At 48.4% G+C, this 22,949-nt stretch overlaps 1 protein-coding gene across 1 annotated transcript in view; it reads right to left on the reverse strand.

The window, feature by feature from the left end:
* Positions 1-1,050: 1,050 nt before the first annotated feature.
* Positions 1,051-22,949, reverse strand: part of dnajc13 (DnaJ heat shock protein family (Hsp40) member C13) — a 42,034-nt gene continuing 20,135 nt past the window's right edge. The window contains exons 21-58 of the mRNA XM_084460961.1: positions 21,932-21,949; positions 20,672-20,754; positions 18,928-19,081; positions 18,520-18,623; positions 17,493-17,652; positions 17,117-17,179; positions 16,659-16,760; positions 15,882-15,986; positions 15,741-15,762; positions 15,399-15,579; positions 15,136-15,220; positions 14,777-14,931; positions 14,619-14,664; positions 14,065-14,219; positions 13,533-13,734; positions 13,157-13,272; positions 12,885-12,963; positions 10,965-11,100; positions 10,500-10,684; positions 10,053-10,127; positions 9,795-9,914; positions 9,402-9,595; positions 9,014-9,206; positions 8,696-8,809; positions 8,212-8,328; positions 7,739-7,916; positions 7,338-7,429; positions 6,919-7,018; positions 6,680-6,754; positions 6,459-6,571; positions 6,120-6,289; positions 5,761-5,803; positions 5,379-5,552; positions 4,987-5,166; positions 4,610-4,750; positions 4,137-4,280; positions 3,552-3,651; positions 1,051-2,371 (exon numbers count right to left, since the gene is read on the reverse strand). Coding sequence (XP_084317087.1) covers positions 2,274-2,371; positions 3,552-3,651; positions 4,137-4,280; positions 4,610-4,750; positions 4,987-5,166; positions 5,379-5,552; positions 5,761-5,803; positions 6,120-6,289; positions 6,459-6,571; positions 6,680-6,754; positions 6,919-7,018; positions 7,338-7,429; positions 7,739-7,916; positions 8,212-8,328; positions 8,696-8,809; positions 9,014-9,206; positions 9,402-9,595; positions 9,795-9,914; positions 10,053-10,127; positions 10,500-10,684; positions 10,965-11,100; positions 12,885-12,963; positions 13,157-13,272; positions 13,533-13,734; positions 14,065-14,219; positions 14,619-14,664; positions 14,777-14,931; positions 15,136-15,220; positions 15,399-15,579; positions 15,741-15,762; positions 15,882-15,986; positions 16,659-16,760; positions 17,117-17,179; positions 17,493-17,652; positions 18,520-18,623; positions 18,928-19,081; positions 20,672-20,754; positions 21,932-21,949 — 4,572 coding nt within the window. The 3' untranslated portion in view covers positions 1,051-2,273. The remainder of the gene's footprint in view (positions 2,372-3,551; positions 3,652-4,136; positions 4,281-4,609; positions 4,751-4,986; positions 5,167-5,378; positions 5,553-5,760; positions 5,804-6,119; positions 6,290-6,458; positions 6,572-6,679; positions 6,755-6,918; positions 7,019-7,337; positions 7,430-7,738; positions 7,917-8,211; positions 8,329-8,695; positions 8,810-9,013; positions 9,207-9,401; positions 9,596-9,794; positions 9,915-10,052; positions 10,128-10,499; positions 10,685-10,964; positions 11,101-12,884; positions 12,964-13,156; positions 13,273-13,532; positions 13,735-14,064; positions 14,220-14,618; positions 14,665-14,776; positions 14,932-15,135; positions 15,221-15,398; positions 15,580-15,740; positions 15,763-15,881; positions 15,987-16,658; positions 16,761-17,116; positions 17,180-17,492; positions 17,653-18,519; positions 18,624-18,927; positions 19,082-20,671; positions 20,755-21,931; positions 21,950-22,949) is intronic.

Consider the following 22,949-nt stretch of genomic DNA (forward strand, 5'->3'; position numbering starts at 1 on the left):
AATTTCACCTACATCAACTACCAGGTAACCACATTTTTACATAACTTCTATAACATCCAGTGACAAATATTCCACACCATGGCTTGAACCCCTGACCTTTCACATGGGAGGTGGTCGCCCTATCCACTATACTACCGAGGAACTTGATATTGCGCGATAGTCTTTTTATTTGAGTGTACTGGGACCACTGCCTCCTGTGGCAACATAGAAATGCAGGTCAACAACGGGATGGAGGGATTGACAAAATTTGCTATCTTTGGTGCGTGTCGCCACTCACAAAAATAAATAAACACATTTTAAAGTGAGTGTATCTGTCTTCTTAGTATAATAGAATATGATTTGCAAGAGAAGCCTTAGCTCTTAAAAAAATAATTGTTAGCATTATTGCACTTCTGTTTTGAACCCCCAGGGTTGATGCTAGAATGGATCGTCCGGAGGGAGTAGGGACGGGACCTCTTCACATTTACGTTAGACGTCATCAAATGCTCACAGCGGAATCGTTTGCCCGCCAGGAGGTGTGCAGGCAGCAAGGATTGAGCAATTCCATTCTAGTATCAACCCTGTCCATATCATGGAGCTACAAGGTCCATATTGCCTGCATGAAAATACGTTTCAGCAATTGATTGGGCCAACAAATTTTACTGAAACAAAATTTAATTGAAACTTCCTAATGAAACACGGGTAGTTTGCAGTTGCGGAACCACATCCATCTTCATCCGCTTATCCGGGGTCGGGTCGTGGAGGCAGCAGTTCCATCAGGGGGCCCCAGACATCCCTTTCCCTGGCAGCATAAACCGGAATTGCAGAACCACAATGTAGGATAATTTATCCAAACTAGAATAGAGAATAGATTATACCTTAGAATAAATTTAAGAAAATCACTTATTTTCCAACCATCTAAGAGAGAGGCTTTTTCTAGCCAGCTGTTATTAGCAGATTAATGTAATGTTTCTTAGCCTAGATCCCAAAACTGAAACAGTCAGTCTCAGCAGAGGTGTGGTGACATCACAGAGGCTAATACAAAATAACAACACTGTGGGTTCCCTTTTATTCTTAAAATTTTATGTACAAGTGTGACTGATCTTTTGTACATTCAATATAGAAAGTTCATATAGTATGTCATATTACATTGAACATTTCACAATTGCACTAGTCTTTCACATACGATTTATATAATCAGAATCAGTATCATCATTCCTCGTGTCTTAGCAGAAGCTCATTTCAGTTTGTAAAGGCTGTTAATATTCTAGTGCTTTTTGCATTCTGGGGAAGGAAAATAACACAGAAAAACAATTGTACTTTTGTTGGAAGAGGCAGAAAGGGCAGCCTTCATGGGGAGTGAGCAGAATGGAAGTGTGGAACAGGACCATAATCATGTCAGGGTACAGAGACTGGAGAAGAGGAGAGCACTATGCCAACTTCATTAGAGGGCAGACAGGGGCCCTAATCGTCAGCTCCAGCCTGAACGTTCAAGCGTCGTTTCCTTGAGATTAAAGAGGGGTAGCACAACAATATAATACAGTTTAGCGACAGCCTCATTTAAGAGTTGATAACCTTTTCCATACAACACTCTGAAACATTATAAAACTAGGAAATGTACTGATGCAAACAACCCGTTCTTGTTAACAGGTAAACGGCAGGTGTGTCCAGTCAGACGGAAATGAAGCTAACTTTGCCCTGTGATCACATAGTCAGGCCAAACAACCTCCAAAACCACAGGTGGCGTGTGTGTGTGTGAGGGAGGATGTGTGGCTGAGCAGGGGAGGTGAGACAGGGCATGATGGAGATGATGGAGAGAACAGAGAAGAGGCAGGCTCAAATTTACAAGTTTTCTTCCTCAGTCTTCTGTAGTCCCCCCCCACCCAAAAAAAAATCAAGAGTAAAAAATATATTCATACAAAAGTAAACTATGTTCGTCTCATCGGAAGAAACGAGAGAAGCACAAAGAATCGAAAACAAAAAAAACGAGGAACATCGACAGCACAAGAGTGTTGTCGTCGGTTTAATAAAACAATCAAAATGTTTATGAAGACTGAGTGCTGTGTGGGGCAGGGGAGTGACAGTTGAAGGCTGTGGCGGACATTGTGGGCACAGTCAGCGATGGCCCACTCTCACTCTTTCCCTCCATTCTCCCTTTCCTTTGTTCTCTCTCTCCTTCCCTCCCTCCATCAAGGAGCTGAGGAGTTGTCTCTTTGAGCTGCAGCTGTGGAGCCGCAGGGCATTCTGGGTGCCTGAGCGCATCATCAGTCTTTTTTTGTCTGTCTGTCCATCTGTCAGCCCAGGTCTCCGACGTCATTGTCCACAGGGGGCGGGACGCTGGGAAGCACCGTGGCGCCGGTTCCTGCTGTAAGGTAGCCTGCTACTCCGGGACCTACAGGACGCACACAGAGAGGGAGGAGTGAAAGGAATGACCAGGTTTCTAACACTGGACCGCACTGAACAAAGTGTGCTGAATACTTTCATGTTGTCCACTGGGAGTGAGGCGTCCAATGATGCATGTCTTTTCATTTCCTGAACAGAAATCAATTGACATAAATTCAAAAGTTGATCATTCGGATATTTAGCCTTTACAGTGGTAAATGCTACAAGCATGATAGTGGTACTAGAGAGATCTCTATGTTGTCTGGCTACGTTATGTTATGATGTCTGGTTAGAGGGTTGTGCTGGTGGAGGCATGATGGTGTTTGGGTGGTAGGATGCGACTGGAGATGCTGTGGAGGTTTAGGGCTTGATATGACCGATGGACATATTGTCACTGTTGGGAGTTTCAAAGTCAGACTTGTGGTAATCAAAGTCTGCCACCTTGTTGGGTCCATCCTCTGTCCTCCTCCCTCAGGGGTCTTGGAGCAGAGAGGTTTGGGAAAGAGGAGATGGGGGGAACGGAGGAGGGGACAACGGAGGGATGAAAGAAAAGAGGGCGAAGAGGGATGAAAGTGGTGGAAGCCAGCGAGGACAAAGTCTACCTGCGTCAGAGCAAGGGAGGACCTGCACAGGCCCTTAGAGCCCGCTCCGCAGGGGACTGCTGGCGGCCATGAGAGAAGGAGTGGACACACCTGAGGAGGAAACGAGGAGGGAGGAGAGGAAGAGAGCGAGGAGAGGAGGAGGTCGAGAGGGAAAGGGTGGGAAGGTGTCAAGAGAGGCACCAAGCAGTCGGTGAGTGTCGGCCACAAACAGCTGTTAAGGGCAGCGTAGAGCAGAATGATTCACGAGCAGCTTAGAAAGTACAGTACCCCGTGAAACTTACCTTGGATCATGAAAATGACCCAAATAAATTGGCTCCACTATTCGACAAGTGTCAAGCGGAGTTTTTAAGTTGTAATTGAAGAAGTGGGTCTACTGTAATAGAATATTTACCGCAAGTTCGCAACTATGCAGTTTTTATTAAAAATAAAATGAAATAAAAGGTAGTCTTTTCCCATGAAAAAAATCGGTATATTCCATACACACCCTTAGCTACACTACAACTACGGTGTGTGTGCTTATGCATGTGAGTGTTTGGGAGTGTGTTTCCATGCCACTCTAGTGGGGTGGGGTTCAGACCCCCTCCGTACCTGTCAGGTACCCGGCGGTCTGGGACTCTGAGATGAAGAGGTCGTGTTTCTGGTCTTTGAAGGCACTCCACACCGTGGACCGCGACAGGATCTCGTTCACCTGCGGCACACAGGACCAGGGGATCAGAGAGACCATGTGAGACCACTACTGTAGCAGTGAAGCCTGGCTTACACCCATGTCAGTGGACTATGATAAGAACGTGAAAACCGCATCGGGATGCCTAGCTCAGTGGCCTTGTGGTTAGAGTGTCCGCCCTGAGACTGGGAGGTCGGGAGTTCGATCCCCAGCCGAGTCATACCAAAGACTATAAAAATGGTACCCATTGCCTCCCTGCTTGGCACTCAGCATCAAGGGTTGGAATTGGGGGGTTAGATCACCAAATGATTCCCGAGCACGGCGCTGCTGCTCACCGCTCCCCCAGGGGATGGGTCAAATGCGGAGAACAAATTTCACACACTCAGGTGTGTGACAATCATTGGGACTTAAACCTTAAACCTTGTGTTGGACCATTCTAATTGTTTTCAGGTGCAGACGGATGAACCGGCCTTCAAGCGGTCTGAGCGGGGAGATACCCGTTCCCCTACCTGTTCTCCGTACTGCAGGCTGCGCGTCATGGACTTGAGGGCCTTGACGATCTGGGCCTTGGTGGCCGAGGGGTTGTCCAGCGTCTCCAGGCCCACCCCCTCCAGGAGACGGAGCAGGTATGGCACCAGCTCCACCCTTAGAGCCTGGGGGAAACACAGCACAGGTATACACGCGATATGGAGACCATGATCAACTGGGAAGGCTGTGATAAGAAAAACGGCTGTGGAGAACAGCCTGTATACTGAAGACAAGACATATAACGTTAAGGGAGCAGATCAAGATCACAGTATGTACAGTACTTCAGTGGTATGAGTAGTACTATAGTCTGCAGTGGAATGGCCATATTCCCTTTGCCTAGAAGAGAGAAAGAGAGCTAGAGAGAGAAAGAGAGCTAGAGAGAGAAAGAGAGCGAGCGAGAGAGAGAGAGAGAGAGAGCGTGAGAGAGAGAGCGCGATAGAGAGAGGAGGCGTACCTGGGCCACCAGGTCGGACTGCTCCTTCTGGAACATGCGGTTGAGAGCCTCGCAGGCCAGCCCTGCCATGTCCGCTCTCACCCTCATTCCACTCATCAGGGGGCCGATGGTCTCTAGGCAGGCCATGGAGCGCACACACAGCTACGCACACGCACACACACACACGCCCGCGCACACACGTTATGGCGTCAAAGAGTAGTGATTTTCCGCGCAGCGCTCATAGTAAGTTAGGTTGACGTTATACAGTGGAACTACACAGTATAATAGCCGTCGACCTAAATGAACCAAACCAGCTAACGGCGCGTTAACAAGGCAAGTTTGCCCGAGACGGTGTTCTCTAATCCGATGCTCCGAAGCCGCCGTGCGGGGCTGCCCACCTCGTTGTCTGAGAGGACGTGGATGAGGCGGATGGAGCTCTTGGGCACGGCGTTGTTCTTGTGGGCGAGCGCGGCCAGGATGCGCGGCAGGTGGCCCAGCGGGGGGACCTGGTCGGCCAGCTGGCTCTGAGTGCTGAACAGACACACCGCCGCCGTGGTGACCGTCTCCAGGGCCTCGCCCTAAGGGGGGGGGGGGAGGTGGTGGTTAGGAATTCCAATGTCCCCGATAGGTGGATAGATGTTTAAGCATTCCGACGTGTGAGATCAAACGGGATATCGCGTGTTACGGTGTTTACGCACATTATGCTGGGCTGGGAAGTGTACGTGTGCGTCGTTGTGCTTGCGTGCGCGTGTGTATTACAGTAGGTTGATGTGTGCGCGTGTGCGCTCACATTAGGATTGTTCTTCTCCAGCAGCTCGGTGAGGATCTCCAGGAGGGACACCAGGAACTCCCGCGGTTTACGCAGCACCCAGCCCGGCTGAGCTATGAAGATGCGCAGGAAGACTCCGCCCACCGCCAGCTCGCCCTGACCCGCCCCGTACGGCACGGTGAAGTCCTCCGGCAGCTGAACACACCGACCATCAAGAAATCAGTGTCGCAACACATCCACATTCCCAATGTGTCGAGCTCCAATGTGCAGATCCCCCATGTGTAACGCAAGCGAGTCATAATGGCACTGATAGGCCAGGAGCTCCAGTTTCCACAGGACTGTGGTCTGTCACAGGGCTGTAGCGTTAGAACTAAACAATATGAAGTAATATGGTTGAACTCACTCTCCAATTAACGTCAGGATTATCCTTTTGCTGTTTAAAGTGCCTGCGGAAGAGGGGAAAAGACAGAGTCTAAAAACACAGTATACAGTAATGCCGCTTGATACTGCGTGGTTTCACAATCACGTCAAAGTGCAGTCGATTCTGTGAGCAGACCTGGGTGGGAACCATGGATGTGGGAACACTATTTGAGGTCCCTTCAAATACTACCCTTTGGATTCACTGAGTCAGACCGAACCAAACAAGCACCAGATAATAAATACTTGAAAACATCCCAAATAGTATTTTGACCCAGGCCTGTCAGCCAATCACAGGAAGCACCAAGGGGGACAGGAAGTGGAGGAGCAGGAAGAGGCACGTACTCCAACATCATCTCCCGAACGGTGGTGGAGACGGTCTCTCGCGAGCCGTCGTTCCAGATGAGCTCGGGGTTCTCATGCGTCCCCTCGAAGATGTGCACCGCCGCCTCCGCGTTGTCCCGCATAGCGTCCATGAACACGCCCGGCAGGAATCGGATCAGTGTCAGACGCACCTGGCGGAGAGAGGGAGAGAGTGCGAGAGAGAGAGAGAGAGAGAAAGAGAGAGCGAGAGAGAGAGAGGTGTAAGGCTCCGTCGGAAGAGTGTCGGTCAGCCAAGCTGCTACAGGGCGCACTGCCATGCGCACGACTCCTGTTGTTATGAGGGCTCGCGTCCAGACCCACCTTTGGTCCCACCAGCTTGTCGGAGGTCATCTTGGAGAAGAGCTCGGCGGTCTGGGAGCGCACCTGGGGGTGGGTGGAGTTACAGAAGAGGTCCAGCAGGTAGATCAGCGCACCTGGAAGGGTCAGGGGGTCAGGGAGGTTAGTCAATAGCCATAGCAACAGTTCCTACCGCTCACACGCTGGTACATAATGACAAAAGAACACATTCAGGCAGCAATTACCTTTGGCCATGGCTTCTTTGACTATCTTGGTGTTGGAGGTCAAAGCATACAGGGTCTCCAAGACAAGTTGTCTGCCTGCCGTAGACAGACAATCAGACATGTGAGACACAAACCAAACGACAGTATGCGTGTGTCCAAGAGAGAGAGAGAGTGTGTGTGTGTGTGTGTGTGTGTGTGTGTGTTCTTACTGGAAGGTAGAGTGTGTGTGTGTGTGTGTGTGTGTGTGTGTGTGTTCTTACTGGAAGGCAGAGAGTGCAGTAGCACCAGTAAGTTGGACAACACCAGGGACTCTGCGATGTTGCTCACACACTCCTGGTTGGATGTGACCGTGTTCACAACCTGCAGAGGGACACAAACAACGGCTTCTATCATGCTGCCATCGTGTGTGTGTGTGTGTGTGTGTGTGTGCGTGTTTCGCAGACTTCTCCTAACTGAACTGCCCCCTGGGGATAAATATACAGTACTCATAATGAGAAGGTGTGTCCAAACTCCACTGGTTGACTATATTTAAAAAAAAATGTTACTTGTTTAAAATGAGGAACATCAGACAAGACATATTGTACGATTCTGTGACGTGTGTGTGTGTGTGTGTGTGTGTGTGTGTGTGTGTGTGTGTGTGTGTGAGAGAGAAGAAACTGGATGTGTAGCAAGCCGGTACCTCTAAAGCCAACTGCTGCACCTTCCCAGCTCCGTGCACCCGTAACAAGGAGAAGAGCAGCTTGAAATGGCCGATACACTCCGTCTCCGAACCTAAACCCACACAGAGAAAAAAACAGATCAACCGATGTAAACACCCCCAAAACAATGTGTACCACAAGCTTGTTATGCCACACATCATGGCAGAGGTCAGAACATGGAGTTACACCCCCCCCCCAAAAAAAACAACAACAATGCGTTAGAATCCGTATTACAATTTAGAGTCTGATATAGTTTTTCAAAGTATTCAAATGTGTCCTAGGTCTGAACCGGGGGTTCCGCGTTGGGAGTTCGGCCCAGGGTCTAAGGCTCTGACGTCAACACGGGTAGGTAGGTGTTACTGTGGTTGCAGGTGTTGGTTACCGGGGTTGTTCTTGATGACGTTGCGCAGCGCCTCCAGCGCCATCTCTGCCCAGCGGAGCCTCTCGGCGTGCTGCTGGTCCGACACCTTGTTGCTCTGGCTCATGGCCAGCAGCGTGTACAGGTACTGGGCCTGGGAACCCACGTAGTCCAGCAGGCTGGCCGCAAACGCCTTGGGGTACTGAGGACACCGGGAGAGGTTATTAGGGATGTACAGGCTAAGCTTGGTTATACACTGGGCTGAATCCCTTGGGAGTGTCGGAAAACATGACACGGGAAACGCCAGATAATAAAAGAGCAAATGTAGCGTTACGTTACAAGTATGAGATTCAATAGCATGCTGAGGTCTTGGGTCATTGGGAAAAGCTGCTACTGCACTGTGTGGTGTGAAGATGATGAACTGCCGTGGTGTGTGTGGGTGGGTGTGTGTGGCTGAGCGCTGGGCTACAGAGTGTCTGAAGTGTTGGCCGGCTCACCTCCAGGGGAAAGGCAGGCTGCTCGTTGTAGACACGGACGAAGATCTCTCCGACTATCAGCTCCTTCCCGTGGTCACTGAACACAAACTCGGAGCCAAAGCTCTTATCGTTCTCTCCCTGGGGAAGAGGACAGGAGAGGTGGAGACACCGGATTAAACACAGGAATCCCTATACAGTTCAAGAGTTATCAGAGAGAATGCATCCTTCCATTGGGTCATCTCTGATCTAACACAACTGGATAGGTGACAGCATTCTTTCTCTGCACAGCTGTTACTGTACCAATCCTCTCATATCATTATCAGATCAGTGAATTTTTCCAAGAGAGAGAGAAAGGAAGGACATTTAAAACGGGGCCAGTAGCTCTTATTGATCTAAATGATGGATGGATGGGTAGATTGATGGGGGGATAGATACCGCAATAAACAAATAAGAAAACACAAACAAACAAACAAGGGAACAAACAAACAAGGGAACAATGTCTCACCCTCTTGATGTTCCCCTCCTGCTGAGCTTCCAGGAACTCCAGCAGCTCTGCCCTGGTGCCGTTGTTCCAGATCAGGTAAGGGTTCTCAGAGTTACTGTTCATGAGCTTCAACACCTGGACACAACATGGAACACACCAGTTCATGACCTCTGTGTGTGTGTGTGTGTGTGTGTGTGTGTGTGTGTGAGTAGGTTAGAGAGAGGGAAAGAGAGAGAGAGAGAGAGGGGAAGAGAGAGAAAGAGAGAGAGAGGGGAAGAGAGAGAGAAAGGCATTAAGAGTGAGAAAGAGAGCGCGACTTCCTCTCCGCCCACCCCTCACCTCAGCGGGTGCACCTGAGCCCAGCTTCCTGGCGATGTACGGCGTGAGCATGGCCGCCAGGCTCTTCCGGATGGTGGGGTTCTCCGGGGGGACACCCTCCACCCCGTTGGTCTCTCCTCCGGGGCCGTCCCCCTCCAGGGCGGCGCTGTAGCCCCCAAGGCGACTCAGCGCCACCAGGCTCAGCTTGGCCAGGCTGTTCGCCACCTCCTGGAATAGATCAAATTAAATTTCGTTAGATTCGAATGTCTTAATCATCCACGACTTCTCTTTATCGTCCACAACGAGGAAACTTTTGCTCCAGTCTGTAAAACAGTCATATACGCATACAGCTGCACACATACAATCACATACTGCTCACGTAATAATGAATGAATAGTTGAAAGATAACTGAAAGGTAATTTCCTGCTGGTTGGTGTCCTGGCTGGCCTGCACGCCACTCTCCTCCAGGGTGTAGTCGTAGTTGAACAGGTGCACCAGCAGGTGCCACATCACGCCGGCGTGGTACAGGTGGGTCTGCAGGAAGAAGTCCACGGCGAAGGAGCTGATGCACTGGACCGCCAGGGCCGCTGTCCGCGGGAGACCCTGGTGGGGAGGAGGGGAGGGGAGGGGAGGAAGAGCGAGAGAGAAAGAGACAGAAGGAAGGTATTCATTTATTTAACCTTACAGTACACTGTACAGGTAAGCCTCACTAAAATGAAAAAAAAAACTCATCCGTGGAGATATATGGAGACAGAGGGCTGTGATTTAATGTCCAAGTGACGTCAGGTAGTTCAGTCCTCACCTTGCCGTAGTAGAGGACGTGACAGAGGTCTCTGATGATGTTGGGCAGCTCGATGATCTTCTCTCGGCACTCCTCAAACTGAGCCGCTACACTGTAGCACTTACAGACGTGCCCGCACACCTGGGGACGACGCAACCCACCTTGACGCATTACAACGCAATGTAACGACACGACACAACATAACAGCTATAAAAATATATATATTTTTTTTAAATAAAAATAATAAATATGAGAGTTTGTGGTTCCAGGTCGGCCTACCTGAACAGCCATGTCGTCCGACTTGCTGGAGGCGGTTAAAACAGCCACACAGCGAGACAGGGCTTCCAACAGCACCTGGCCAAGTACAAATAAAAACACATTATTACATAACCAGAGATATCGTATTTAACCTGTTGACGAGAACACGTTTTGCACCAATGCCAGTGGACTTGATGGGGTAGAGGGAGATGAATACAGTAAAAAAAATATACAAACGTCACACGCAATCCACTGTACCCGTTAGGCTGGGTGCTGGAAACACACTCTCGTAGATAAGGAAAGATATGAGGAAGAGCCTTTTGTGCTTGAAACGTCACTGCACTCGCAATATAAAATAGCTTTTAACAAGAGCCATCTGGTGTGCAGAACTAAATTTTCCCTTATCTACGAGACGCATACAGTACCACACGAACACATGCACGCCGCCTGCGGCGAGTGGCGCCTTACCTCGATGCCGCTCTCGCGGCGCAGCTCCTCGGCGTTCAGGGCGGAGCAGTTGACGGTGTGGAACGCCAGCTCGGCGGCGGCCGGCAGCAGCGGCGAGGTCTTCGAGAACAGCTGCTCGTCGTCCGTCTCCATGGTGATGGTCTTGATGAGCATGGGGTAGCCGGCGTATTTGTACGGTTCCAGTTCTGTTGATTTTTTTGAAAGCACAAATGGGGAGAGGGGGTTCAGATTCAACCCTTCACACCCGATTCAACCCTTTGCACCTTCAAAGGATATCTCACTACTTTTGAAATCTGAAAGCCACTGCCAAATAGGCAAGGGACTGATTTTGGAGGTGCGTACAATGCGTCTCTCGTCTTAATTTGAACAATCAGCACTGAGATGCAGTGTAGCAGTGTGAGATGGAGAGAGAAAGACACAGATGGAGAAAGAGAGAGAGAAAGGGAGAGAGAGAGAGTGCTAGACCTTGTTTGTGGCGGTTGAAGAGGATGCTCTGAGCTTTGAGGATGAGGATGATGTTCTCCGGGTCTGGGCCGTTGATGACGCGGGCTGACTTGGTACACAGGAACTCATAGGCCTTGTTCACCTTCTCAAACATGTCCTGGACACACAGACACGCAGAACAACCATCAACACATATGCAGTATACATCCACTGAGTGGAGCACACTGGAAATAAGTACTCTAAATACCTTTCTGTGTTATTTTCTGGGAATGACGGCATTCTGTGACGTCTTTGAATTTACATGAATACAAATCAATCAATCAATGCAATCAATTACATAATATACCTAGAGAAGTCAGTAAAAGCACTAGAAAATATCCCATATATAACCCATCTTTAAATAAATCTCATGCAAGCTATACACTTTGATACAAATCATACTGTACAGACAGGTTGAGTGGTGATGGTACTGTGTTCAGACAGGTTGAGTGGTGGTGGTACTGTGTTCAGACAGGTTGAGTGGTGGTGGTACTGTGTTCAGACAGGTTGAGTGGTGGTGGTACTGTGTTCAGACAGGTTGAGTGGTGGTGGTACTGTGTTCAGACAGGTTGAGTGGTGGTGGTACTGTGTTCAGACAGGTTGAGTGGTGGTGGTACTGTGTTCAGACAGGTTGAGTGGTGGTGGTACTGTGTTCAGACAGGTTGAGTGGTGGTGGTACTGTGTTCAGACAGGTTGAGTGGTGGTGGTACTGTGTTCAGACAGGTTGAGTGGTGGTGGTACTGTGTTCAGACAGGTTGAGTGGTGATGATACTGTGTTCAGACAGGTTGAGTGGTGATGATACTGTGTTCAGACAGGTTGAGTGGTGGTCAGGGTTTCTGTTAGCCGGTAATTACCGGTTTTTGTCCGGAAAAATCCGTTGAAGTCCGATAAATAAACATCTCTCCGGTCATAATGTCCGGACAAAATAATTCCCCCTAATTGTATTAGGCCTACAATAGGCTAAAATTAAATTTCTAGCGGGCCACCATAGCAAGCGAGAGGGAGCCTGATCGATGTACGGAGCTTGAGGCTAAAATGGAAAGGCCTATTAATATCGAATGGAAATTAGCCTATGCACATTGTAAGTTCTTACACTTTATTTAAGTTGGCTATAGGCTATTTATTTTCAGAGTTTTGTTCTATTTTAGCCTGTCTGATAAAAGGCCGAAATTAGACTATATAGGCCTAGCCTTTGAATTCCTATCAGCCCAGCCGTAGGCCTTAAATTAAAATGTTACGAGAAGCCTACATGTTGCCTAACCTCTTGCACTTTTAAATAAAAATGTTATATATCTAGATATGCATTGTGGCATTTCTTTATTCACCCCAGCCCGCCTAATAGTTGTTTCTCAACAGTTATGTCCTCCTCATCCTCATAGCCTACTGCGATGTCCATGGTTATAATGACGCTGTTTTATTGATAAAAAGGGTAAGCTAAAACTGGAAAGAGAAATTAGTAAATTCACAATATTCACATACACATATTAGGCTACTGTCGCGAATCCCAAACCAATTAGCCTACATCTTCAAATCCGATTCATGCAATTGAAATAAACATTCATGTTCTAGCCTACAGTCACAATTCAAAGGTGACTATTTTTGTGGCTGTGCAATTACATATAGGCCTAGCGCAGGGAATCATGACAACGGCCAATCACCGCGACAAACACCTATAATAGGCCTAATATTATATTGTAATATAATGACCGGACTTTCTCCAGTTTGTCCGGAAAAGTCTAATCTGCCCGGACACATTGACCGGTACTGATTTTCTCTAACAGAAACCCTGGTGGTGGTACTGTGTTCAGACAGGTTGAGTTGTGGTGGTACTGTGTTCAGACAGGTTGAGTGGTGGTGGTACTGTGTTCAGACAGGTTGAGTGGTAGGGGTACCGTACATACCCTGCCCTCTGGGTTCTTGTCGGGATGGTACTTCTGGGCCAGTCTGAAATAGGCCTTCCTGACCTTACTCTCGTCATGTCTGGGGGACAAACACCACAGATCAGGTCACACATACTGCTCTGTTACTACAGAAACACTGCCGTTTGTATCATTCAGAGGGAGAGAGGGAGAGAGGGAGAGGGAGAGGGAGAGGGGGAGAGGGAGAGAGAGAGAGAGAGAGAGAGAGAGAGAGAGAGAGAGAGAGAGAGAGAGAAAGAGAGACCGACACTCACTGTCCCTGTCCCTGGGGCAGGTTGAGGACCTCGTAGGCGTCGTCTACAGACATAGAGGGCGGCTTTTTCTCCACCTCCCTCTTCCAGGCCTCCAGTGTGTCCTTCAGCAGCTTCACCTGCAGGGGGCAGCAGAGTCACACACAATTAGCTATAGGCAGTTTCCCTCTTTCAAGCTGTGCATGCTGTACACAGAGAACAGCTCAAGGATCTCAATTAACTCCTTTGCCTCAAAAGCGTGTTGCCTCTGTGTATGAAATGCGCTATACAAATAAAGTTTGATTTGATTTGATTCATTCTCATGTAAAAAAAAAAAAAAGAGAAAAAAAAGTAACCAACACCAGCAAACACAAAGACACACACACACAGCCCAACGTACGGGCTCTCGGATGGGCCAGTTGGGGAAGCGCGTGGCGTCACAGAGGTGTCTGAGGTAGTAGATGTTGCAGAAGAGCTCGTAGTCCAGCTGGGGGAAGCTGATGACGGGGATGGGGCAGTACTGGTAGAGCGCCCGCGTGTTGCTCTGCAGGCGAGGGCTGAAGTCCGCCAGGTGGGCCGCGATCTTCTCGATCATCATGCGCCTGGGGGACACGAGCACAGCCAATCAAATACACTACGGAGACCTGAGTGGACAGTGAGCTGTGTGTTCCTAGATGTGCGTACAGTACTACTATGTATTCTACGTTGCTTCTACATTGCATTCTTTTTGATTTGATATTGACAGGATATTGGGGTGGGCTGACTTGAATAAGAAATTGAAATTAAGAAATTAAATGTTCAAGTCAGCTCTTTCAAAATGATAAATCTGTACATCAGACAGTATACGGGGACAAAGGAGGGGCCAGCCATAAATGGGTGACAGACTGACGATTGACAGACTGGAGGGGAGTGGTGTGTCCCTCTCTCTCTACCTCATCTCGCTGCTCCAGATGGCCTCCGGCGTGTCGAACTCTCCCAGGAAGATCTCGGAGAAGCGCTCGGCCTCGTAGTTCTCCAGGTAGCACACCATAGCCTCGGGCAGCACCGGGCCCAGCACGCTGCGCTGCACCATGTCCTGACCTTTGGCCTGAGGGGTGGGGTGGGGGTAGATGGAGGTCGCAGGTCAAGCGGAGGTCACAGGAGATTGTCGACCGCGAATTAGGCAACCAAGCCTTGTCTGAGTCAGAATGGGCAGCCTGACGAACAAGTACTGTACATCTCCCTGGACAGCACACTCAGGGTTCAGATAAAGGAGATGTGAGGGATGGAGGAGGATAGCTCAGTCCTCCAGAACGCTGACTCTTAAACATAGGGCTCTAGCCCCAGTCCTGGTCACAACTACCATGCTGACCTCTCTTCCTTTGTGTCTCTCTCTGCTTTCTATCCGTCTAAATAAAGTAGAATAAATAACTGCCCACTCTCCTTAAAAAAAGAGCTGTGAGCTACACGGTGGTGGTTGTGTTTGGTGAGGTACGGAGGAGCTCACCTCTTCTGATTTGAAGGCCTGTTTCAGGTGGGTATACTTCAGGAACCTGGAGGAGACACAGACAGAGAATGACTGGCAGTCCAAAACAAAACCACACCAAGTGGGACAGAGAGATAGTGTGTGTGTGTGTGTGTGTGTGTGTGTGTCTCCACGCTGACCTGGCCACAGGCAGCACGTTGGAGCCGGTGTACATCATGATGAAGAAGAAGATCCCGGTGAGGTAGAGGCGCTGCAGGTTGGGGTTGTCCTGCATCACCAGGTACAGGACGTTGGCCACCTTCTCCACTAGGATGGGGTCGAAGGTCAGCAGCAGCTACAGTACAGAGGGACAGGAAGAACACACATTTGATAGATTCAATGGTTGATTCATTGATTGATCAAAAATTTAGGAGATTAAAATACAACTTCACAGGATGCCTCAATCTTTTTTTATCCAGGCATTTTATCCTATTGAACTTGCTTGAAACATGTTAATGACCAGGGTGCAGTTTCAGAGCTTGTGCTAAGCCAGTCTCACCTGTACAATGTGAGGGAGGCAGGTGTTGTCGCTGATCAGCCTCTTGACCCTCGGTAACGGACGAATGATGGCATTGTCCTGGTCCCTGAACAAACGTGCAGAGAAATACGTTTAGAGAACGAGAGACAGAGAGAAAGAGAGAAAAAGTAAGAGGAAGAGAGAGAATGGCGGAGATACAAGCCAAGGGAGAGAGAAAGAGAAAGATATACACAGGTTGAGAGAGAGAGCGAGACATCGTTGGCGAGCGCCCTCCCCTGCCCTACCTGCTGGGGTAGTAGGAGCACATGGTGATGAGCATGTTGAGGATGAGGGTGGCCAGGTCCGTCTCGTTCAGCACCGCCTGCCCCGTGGCCAGCAGGCACCACTTCAGCTGGGGTATGGCCTGCAGGGGGCGCCATCCGTCCATGCCCTGGGCCCAGCACCGCGTCTTAGCCGTCAGCACGCCTGGGGGGGTAGAGTGTGGTAGAGGGGGGATTTTTGTTCATTATAGCACTCTGGACATCTGGTATGCTCAGAGTGCTACATGCACTATTGTATTTTAACAATGTTTACTGTTGGTATTGTTCTTTGTGTGTTTCTTTTATGATTTAGAAACTGAGAACTACCTGTGTTCCAGAACTCCACCATCTGTAGAGAAAGAAAATGTTTGGATCATAAGAGATTATAAAAGACTGAGTAGTCTCGCTTAAACTCACACTCGTTTTCAGGGTTTCACCCTGACCCATTCACATGTGCTTTGAGCGTACCTCTTCAAAACTGAACGGTCCCCTCCTCTCCTTGTCTGCGTTGCCGAAGTACCACTCCTTCTCGCTCTCTCTCTTCATGTCCGGTGCTGCTTCGATCACATTGCTCTGAGGGACGACACCGTATTCATATCATTCACACTACAGTAACTGTTTGTTACTGTCGATGACTCCAGATACTAGCCAGCGTAGCTCCCACTGGAACCATTATTATCACTACTCTACATTTAAAGGCAGCCACAAATGAAAGTTCTGGAACCACCCAGAATCCCCTGGTGTCTAAAACAGTTGAGCACTGGTGAAATGAACTGCCCACTGACAACCGGACAGCAGAGTCGCTGTTCATCTTTCCCCGCAGGCTCAAAACTCACCTCTTCAAGAAGTACTACCAGGATCCTCCCTCCTAAGCAACTACTATATATTAATTTTGCTACTCGTGCAGTCTGGCCTGAGCACTAGATGATGCTCTTAGTCACTTGTTTAGAAAGGAGTTGCACTTGTGAGTTCTGGCGAGTAGTAGTACACTGACTATCTATGTTAAAATGCAATTATTGTAAGTCGCTCTGGATAAAAGCGTCTGCTAAATGACTGTAATGTAATGTAATATTCCCACTGATTAAGAATGAGGTCAAAAACCCCAAGCCAGCTATGATCTGCTCTGTTTCATTGCGTATACTTGAACTCTAACTCATTCAGTAGTCTGCAGGGTGGTTAAGGTGGTTCAGAGTGGTGGTGCTGCCGTGCCGGTAGCCGGTAGTTTGCCGTGAGAGACCGGTGTACCTGCAGAGGCACCGTGGCTCTGTTGGTGTGGAGGTGGGCCAGGGTGAGCAGGTCCACCAGGATCCTGACTCCGTTGGAGTCCATCACCTCTTTCACGTTTTTCTACAGGAGACAGAAAAACGCTGAGATGTTAGCAACACAGCAATGTGAGAGGGACCGCGTCAAAAAACACAGAATGAGAGCTGGCTAGAGCCGAGGACGACCGAGAACGTCAAACTTTTAAATGTCTCATCCCCCGAAAAACAGTCAGCAGGTGTGTTTGGTCACTGAAGACGTTGACAGACACTAATAGCTTGCATCAACTGTATAGTTTCAACATCAGTAGTTGATCAGAAATGTACTATCTGCCCATGGAAAGACAAGTGGGTATATACAGATACAATGAATACTTATTATGCATTATACCCCCAGTCGACCACACCTGGAGTCGGAGGGGGCCGTGCACTCGGCTAGCTCACCTTGTTGAGGATGAGTCTGTTGAGGAAGAGGATGAGTCTGTCCCTCTCCAGTTTGTCTGTACTCTGTTCACACACGGGGAGGGGGAAGAGGCCTATCATTAAACAACTTAATCACCAGCCATATTGAGTAGTTTGTAAATTTGCAATTTGTAAATTGAGTATTGGAGTCTGTTATTGAGCATAATCTTGGAGTCGGCAGCGACATTTCACTGTGACTGTACACATACTTTACATGTGACAAATAAATAAATCTTCATCTTGAATTTTGAAGAACTACAACATTACTTTATCTACCCATTATCCACACAGCTTAAGTCTCAACGGGTTCTAAGACCCATTTGCCATGTAGACGTCTACTGCCTCCCTCAGCACTGACCCGGTCCAGCATGCCCACGATGTACTTGGTGTCGGTGAAGGGTCCGATCTCCTCGCAGCACTTCCCGTACACGATGGTGAGCGCCTGCAGGCACAGGCACTTCATGGCCACCTTGGGCGTCAGCAGGAAGCGGTGGTACAGCTCGTTGAAGAACTCGTATCTGGGAGAGGAAGAGGAGGGGGAGGAAGTGGAGGGGGAGGAGGAGGAGGAGGGGGAGGAGGCGTCATCGAGGCATTACCGCCAATGTCTTACAGACAGTGGGCCTCTAATTTTGGAACTGGCAAAGCAGCGACACCGTGGCGTCGGCGCGGTGGCGGGATCCACCAACAGCTTTTCCTGCACTGTTGTACTAGTGGCAGCGGAGCAACTTGATTACCTAGATTAGTGAGGGGCCGGTAACATTAGGGTGGAATGTAGCCTATTCAGCGAAATCAAATCAAAACGTGTGGAAATTATATAACACAACACCTTAGTGTCTTAGTCGTAGGCGAAGTTTGAACTTGCCCTTGATCCCGATCCATGATTGAGCCTATGTTTAAGTGAACTTTCGGATCTATTTAGGCTACGGAATGCCAGACGAGCAAAGATGTCTTCAGCAAAATCAAATCAAAACTACACATAAGTATATATACATTGTAATTATATAACATTTGAGATGTACAATGTATGTACAGTACATGCAGAACAATTGAAAAGTTGCCAGCCTATGGTGATGTGAACATGCAAATCTACTTGTGGAATGCAGACGACAAGACGAGCAAAAAAAGAGGAACAGATTTGTTAAGTCAGCGCATTTGCCTGCCAGCTGGGAGGTTACGGGTTCAACGTGGTTTATATATTTTGTTTTTCGTGAACCATTAAGATAGTAGCAACAAATAAACAACATATAACCACACACTGAGATCTTGGGCTTCTATATAACCCCCCAAAACAAGGAGGGCGAGCTCAACAGACTGTGGGGAGTCTGCGGTGAGGAGTGTGTCATCGGCATGTGTGTTGTGTGGATGATGTGGAACTGGGTTCTTACGATCTCTTGATGGAACCCGACTCCTCGTTCTCGTCCTCGTCCAGCAGCAGGCGCAGGTAATAATCTCCGATCTTGATCTCATCTGAAAGGCACTCGTACTTCACCTGTACGCGCGTACACACACCCACACAGACACGCACGCGCGCACACACACGCGCACACACAAACTATACATTATCTACCTGTACAGTGAAACAGCTCATCTGTGTAGAGGATTACATGCTGTCATCTCAGTGAAGAGGTGAAGAGATGTACGGTCGGGGTCATTTCAGACGATCGGAATACAACCCAACACTACGACCACCTTCACTTTCTCCATGTTATGTGCATTCAACATTATATTCTTTCAGGTGCTGTATGAAGATCGATCGATCGAGCCGCCCCGGGCGAGGTGAGTGACCCCCTGACCTCAAACTCCTGGTGGTTCCAGGAGATGACGCTGGCGTTGCCGAGCTCGCGGTCCACCGAGAAGGAGCGCATCTCTCCCTCCAGGGCGTCGCGCAGCTCCTCGCGCGTCTTCAGGTTCCAGATGAGGTTGGGGCGAGCGTGGTCCAGCTGGAACCTTGTGCGCGGACACAAGAGTTCAGTTTGATTTAATTCAGTAATTAAGTAACTTACTTATTCGCTTGCCCAATGCATTCTCTTACCGAAGTCAACCAAGGCCAGTACACACGTAGGAACACACGACTCAAGATGTCTCGGTTCACATCTAGAATATTCTAACCAGGGGCGGACTGGCCATCGGGAGCACCGGGAGTTTTCCCGGTGGCCTGGTGCGCCAACTGGCCTGACACGCGTTGAATGCCATGCCCCCCCCCCCCCTCAACAAAACGAAACTGAAAGTGTCCCATGTGGGCATGACTCCCGGCATGAAATATTCACCCAGTCCGGCCCTGATTCTAACTCATCCTGAATAGTAGCTCCCTGAATAACAGAAATATTAGCCATAATAATGTCCTCCAGTTAACTTGTACCCAGGACTCATCATCACAATCATCTCAACAGATGCTTAGATATATCACACACATTTTATTCAGGCAACCTCACTAGGACCTACAGTACAGCTTAAGCGTGGCTGTGTGCAGGTGGGCGTGTGCGCTAGTCTCCTGATACCAGACATTGAGCAGGTGGACGTGTGCGCTAGTCTCCTGATACCAGACATTGAGCAGGTGGACGTGTGCGCTAGTCTCCTGATACCAGACATTGAGCAGGTGGACGTGTGCGCTAGTCTCCTGATACCAGACATTGAGCAGGTGGACGTGTGCGCTAGTCTCCTGATACCAGACATTGAGCAGGTGGACGTGTGCGCTAGTCTCCTGATACCAGACATTGAGCAGGTGGACGTGTGCGCTAGTCTCCTGATACCAGACATTGAGCAGGTGGATGTGTGCGCTAGTCTCCTGATACCAGACATTGAGCAGGTGGACGTGTGCGCTAGTCTCCTGATACCAGACATTGAGCAGGTGGGCGTGTGCGCTAGTCTCCTGATACCAGACATTGAGCAGGTGGACGTGTGCGCTAGTCTCCTGATACCAGACATTGAGCAGGTGGACGTGTGCGCTAGTCTCCTGATACCAGACATTGAGCAGGTGGACGTGTGCGCTAGTCTCCTGATACCAGACATTGAGCAGGTGGACGTGTGCGCTAGTCTCCTGATACCAGACATTGAGCAGGTGGACGTGTGCGCTAGTCTCCTGATACCAGACATTGAGCAGGTGGACGTGTGCGCTAGTCTCCTGATACCAGACATTGAGCAGGTGGGCGTGTGCGCTAGTCTCCTGATACCAGACATTGAGCAGGTGGACGTGTGCGCTAGTCTCCTGATACCAGACATTGAGCAGGTGGACGTGTGCGCTAGTCTCCTGATACCAGACATTCGGGATCTCCGCCTTCCAAACGTCTGGGGTTTTCTATGTTGGCTGGTAACAAGTCTACGCCTACTGCTTTGGATTGGTTCAGACCTGAACAAAGCGACGCCCTAAAGCGTAAAGCTTTGTTTGTTTGTTTGTAAAGACTTTGAATTGGTTCTGCAAGGCAGTTGTTTTTTTTTACTCTCAAATTGTTTCCACCCACTTTAAGCGACGAAATCTGAATGAAAGTCCTGGGTCTCTAGTGGAGCGAAGCGTTTAGTGTGTGTACTGCAGCTACCCACCTGTAGTAGAAGAGCTCCCAATTGGCCTCGATCTTGATCCTCTGCCTCCTCTTCCTCAGAATCACAGGCTTCTGGTTGGGGTTCTGGAAGGAGAGAACAGACCGTATGGATGGATGATTCCCCTCCACTGGTCACACCTGGAGGAGCAGACGCTAGGCCTGCACTTAGCCCCGGGCTAACCCTAAGCACCAAACACAGGTCCTTTGTAAGCCCTGGACTACGTACCATGAAAAGTGTCAGGCCCAGCTTGCCCTGGCTGGCATAATTAGCCCAGGGCTAAGGAGGGGGCATTAAGACTGTGGCTAAACATATTAAGATTTAGATTAGATAGATAGATTAGATAGATACTGTAGACAGATACTGTAGAGATAGATAGATACTGTAGATAGATAGATACTGTAGATAGATACTGTAGATAGATACTGTAGATAGATACTGTAGATAGATCGATAGATAGATAGATAGATAGATAGATAGATAGATAGATAGATAGATAGATAGATAGATAGATAGATAGATAGATAGATAGATAGATAGATAGATAGATAGATAGATAGATAGATAGATAGATAGATAGATAGATAGATAGATAGATAGATAGATAGATAGATAGATAGATAGGATAGATAGGATAGATAGATAGATAGATAGATAGATAGATAGATAGATAGATAGATAGATAGTGAACAGGCCTAAGGTGGGTACTGTGCTCTAGATGAGTGGGTGAGAATGTGTGAGTTGGTACTATGGTTATGAGGCCAAGACTACCATTATACAACCAAGTCAAAACACAGGTGAATATGACCTGGGGGGTGAAATACTTCTCTGCACTTTTTCAGACCAAACCCCACCCACTTGACACTCCAGATGGACTCAAGCGAACACTCAGTATTTGAGAGGATTTGACTATTTAACCAACGTCAGAAGTGAATGACAAAACAATATGTAGGCTATACATTTAATTCATTCTTTTGACAACCCACATTGTAACACGATATGTAACAGCGTGTTTTGACTCACAAATGTACACTTTTTACAGTGTTAACACAGACAGACAACATACATGTCCCCAAAACCCTCCCAAAAGTTGTGCCACAACACCAACAAAAGAAAACCTTAGACAAAAACGGTGAAAACAAAACATAATTCCAAGATGGAGATGTCCCACATACAATAATGTTACATGAACTCTAATAACAACTGAGAGACCAAGGGTCACATGGAGGAGGAAGAGGGATCCCATCGCTCAGTTCTACTCACCAGGTTATTTCTGTCCTGCTGCATTGATTGACAGCAAGGAGGACCAGACAAGACAAGGGGGAGGGAGGGGCAGAGATAACAGAGAGATTATTGGTCCCTGGATCTAACAGATGATTCTCAATGAAGGGTACTGGTACTACAGATATTGGTGGTCAAATGAAATCCAGATCTTCAAGAGCATTCGTTTAGCATCAGTATCAAAGCCTCCATAATTATCCACTATCAACAGTTTTTATCAAGCGCTTTGAGTATCTGGAAAGGGACTGTATAAATGCAATATAACACTCACCATTCAGTCATTACCATGTCTATAGCTGTGACATTGTAAGGCAGGTATTACTTTATTTCATCATTATTTGATCATCTTGGAGCTCGTGGCAGCAAAAGCAGTGTTTACAGTGATTGGTAAATAACGAGACGTAAATAATCAATCAATCAATCAATAAAATGATCAATCAATCAACCAATCAATCAATCAACCAATCAATCAATCAAACGACACAAGAACAATGATCATGATTATCCAAGGCTAGGCTACACAGTGCGGTGATCCAGTGAGCCATGTCATGCCTGAGGAGGCGTGCGAAACCCATTTGATCGGTGGGAAGATTTGATTTCAGGTCAGAAGGGGAGCCAGGGAGCGGCCAGCTAGAGCTCACAGGAGAGGCCGAGGTCTTCTGTTAATGAATGACCCTCGTCAGCAGACTGATGCATACCGACACACACACGCACATACACACACAGACACACACTTGAACAAGACGTCTCAATTACTGTCCCGGTGCCGTGCCCACAAACCATAGAAGCCGAACTATAAGCCCTTGTGTGTAGCCTGCACCACACTCTCCTTACACTATGCCCTCACGAGAGCATTAGTCTAAGAAGACCTGCTGTGAGTCACAAACACACAAAAAGCTTTCCTAAAACCTACATCACAGCTCATTAATGTCTGCCAAGTTCAAATGAACATACACCGTTGGAACCGCTAAAAGACACCAAAGAAATGCATACACAACAC

The sequence above is a fragment of the Borostomias antarcticus genome (genome assembly GCF_949987555.1).
Source record: "Borostomias antarcticus genome assembly, chromosome: 2".
Taxonomy (NCBI): domain Eukaryota; kingdom Metazoa; phylum Chordata; class Actinopteri; order Stomiiformes; family Stomiidae; genus Borostomias; species Borostomias antarcticus.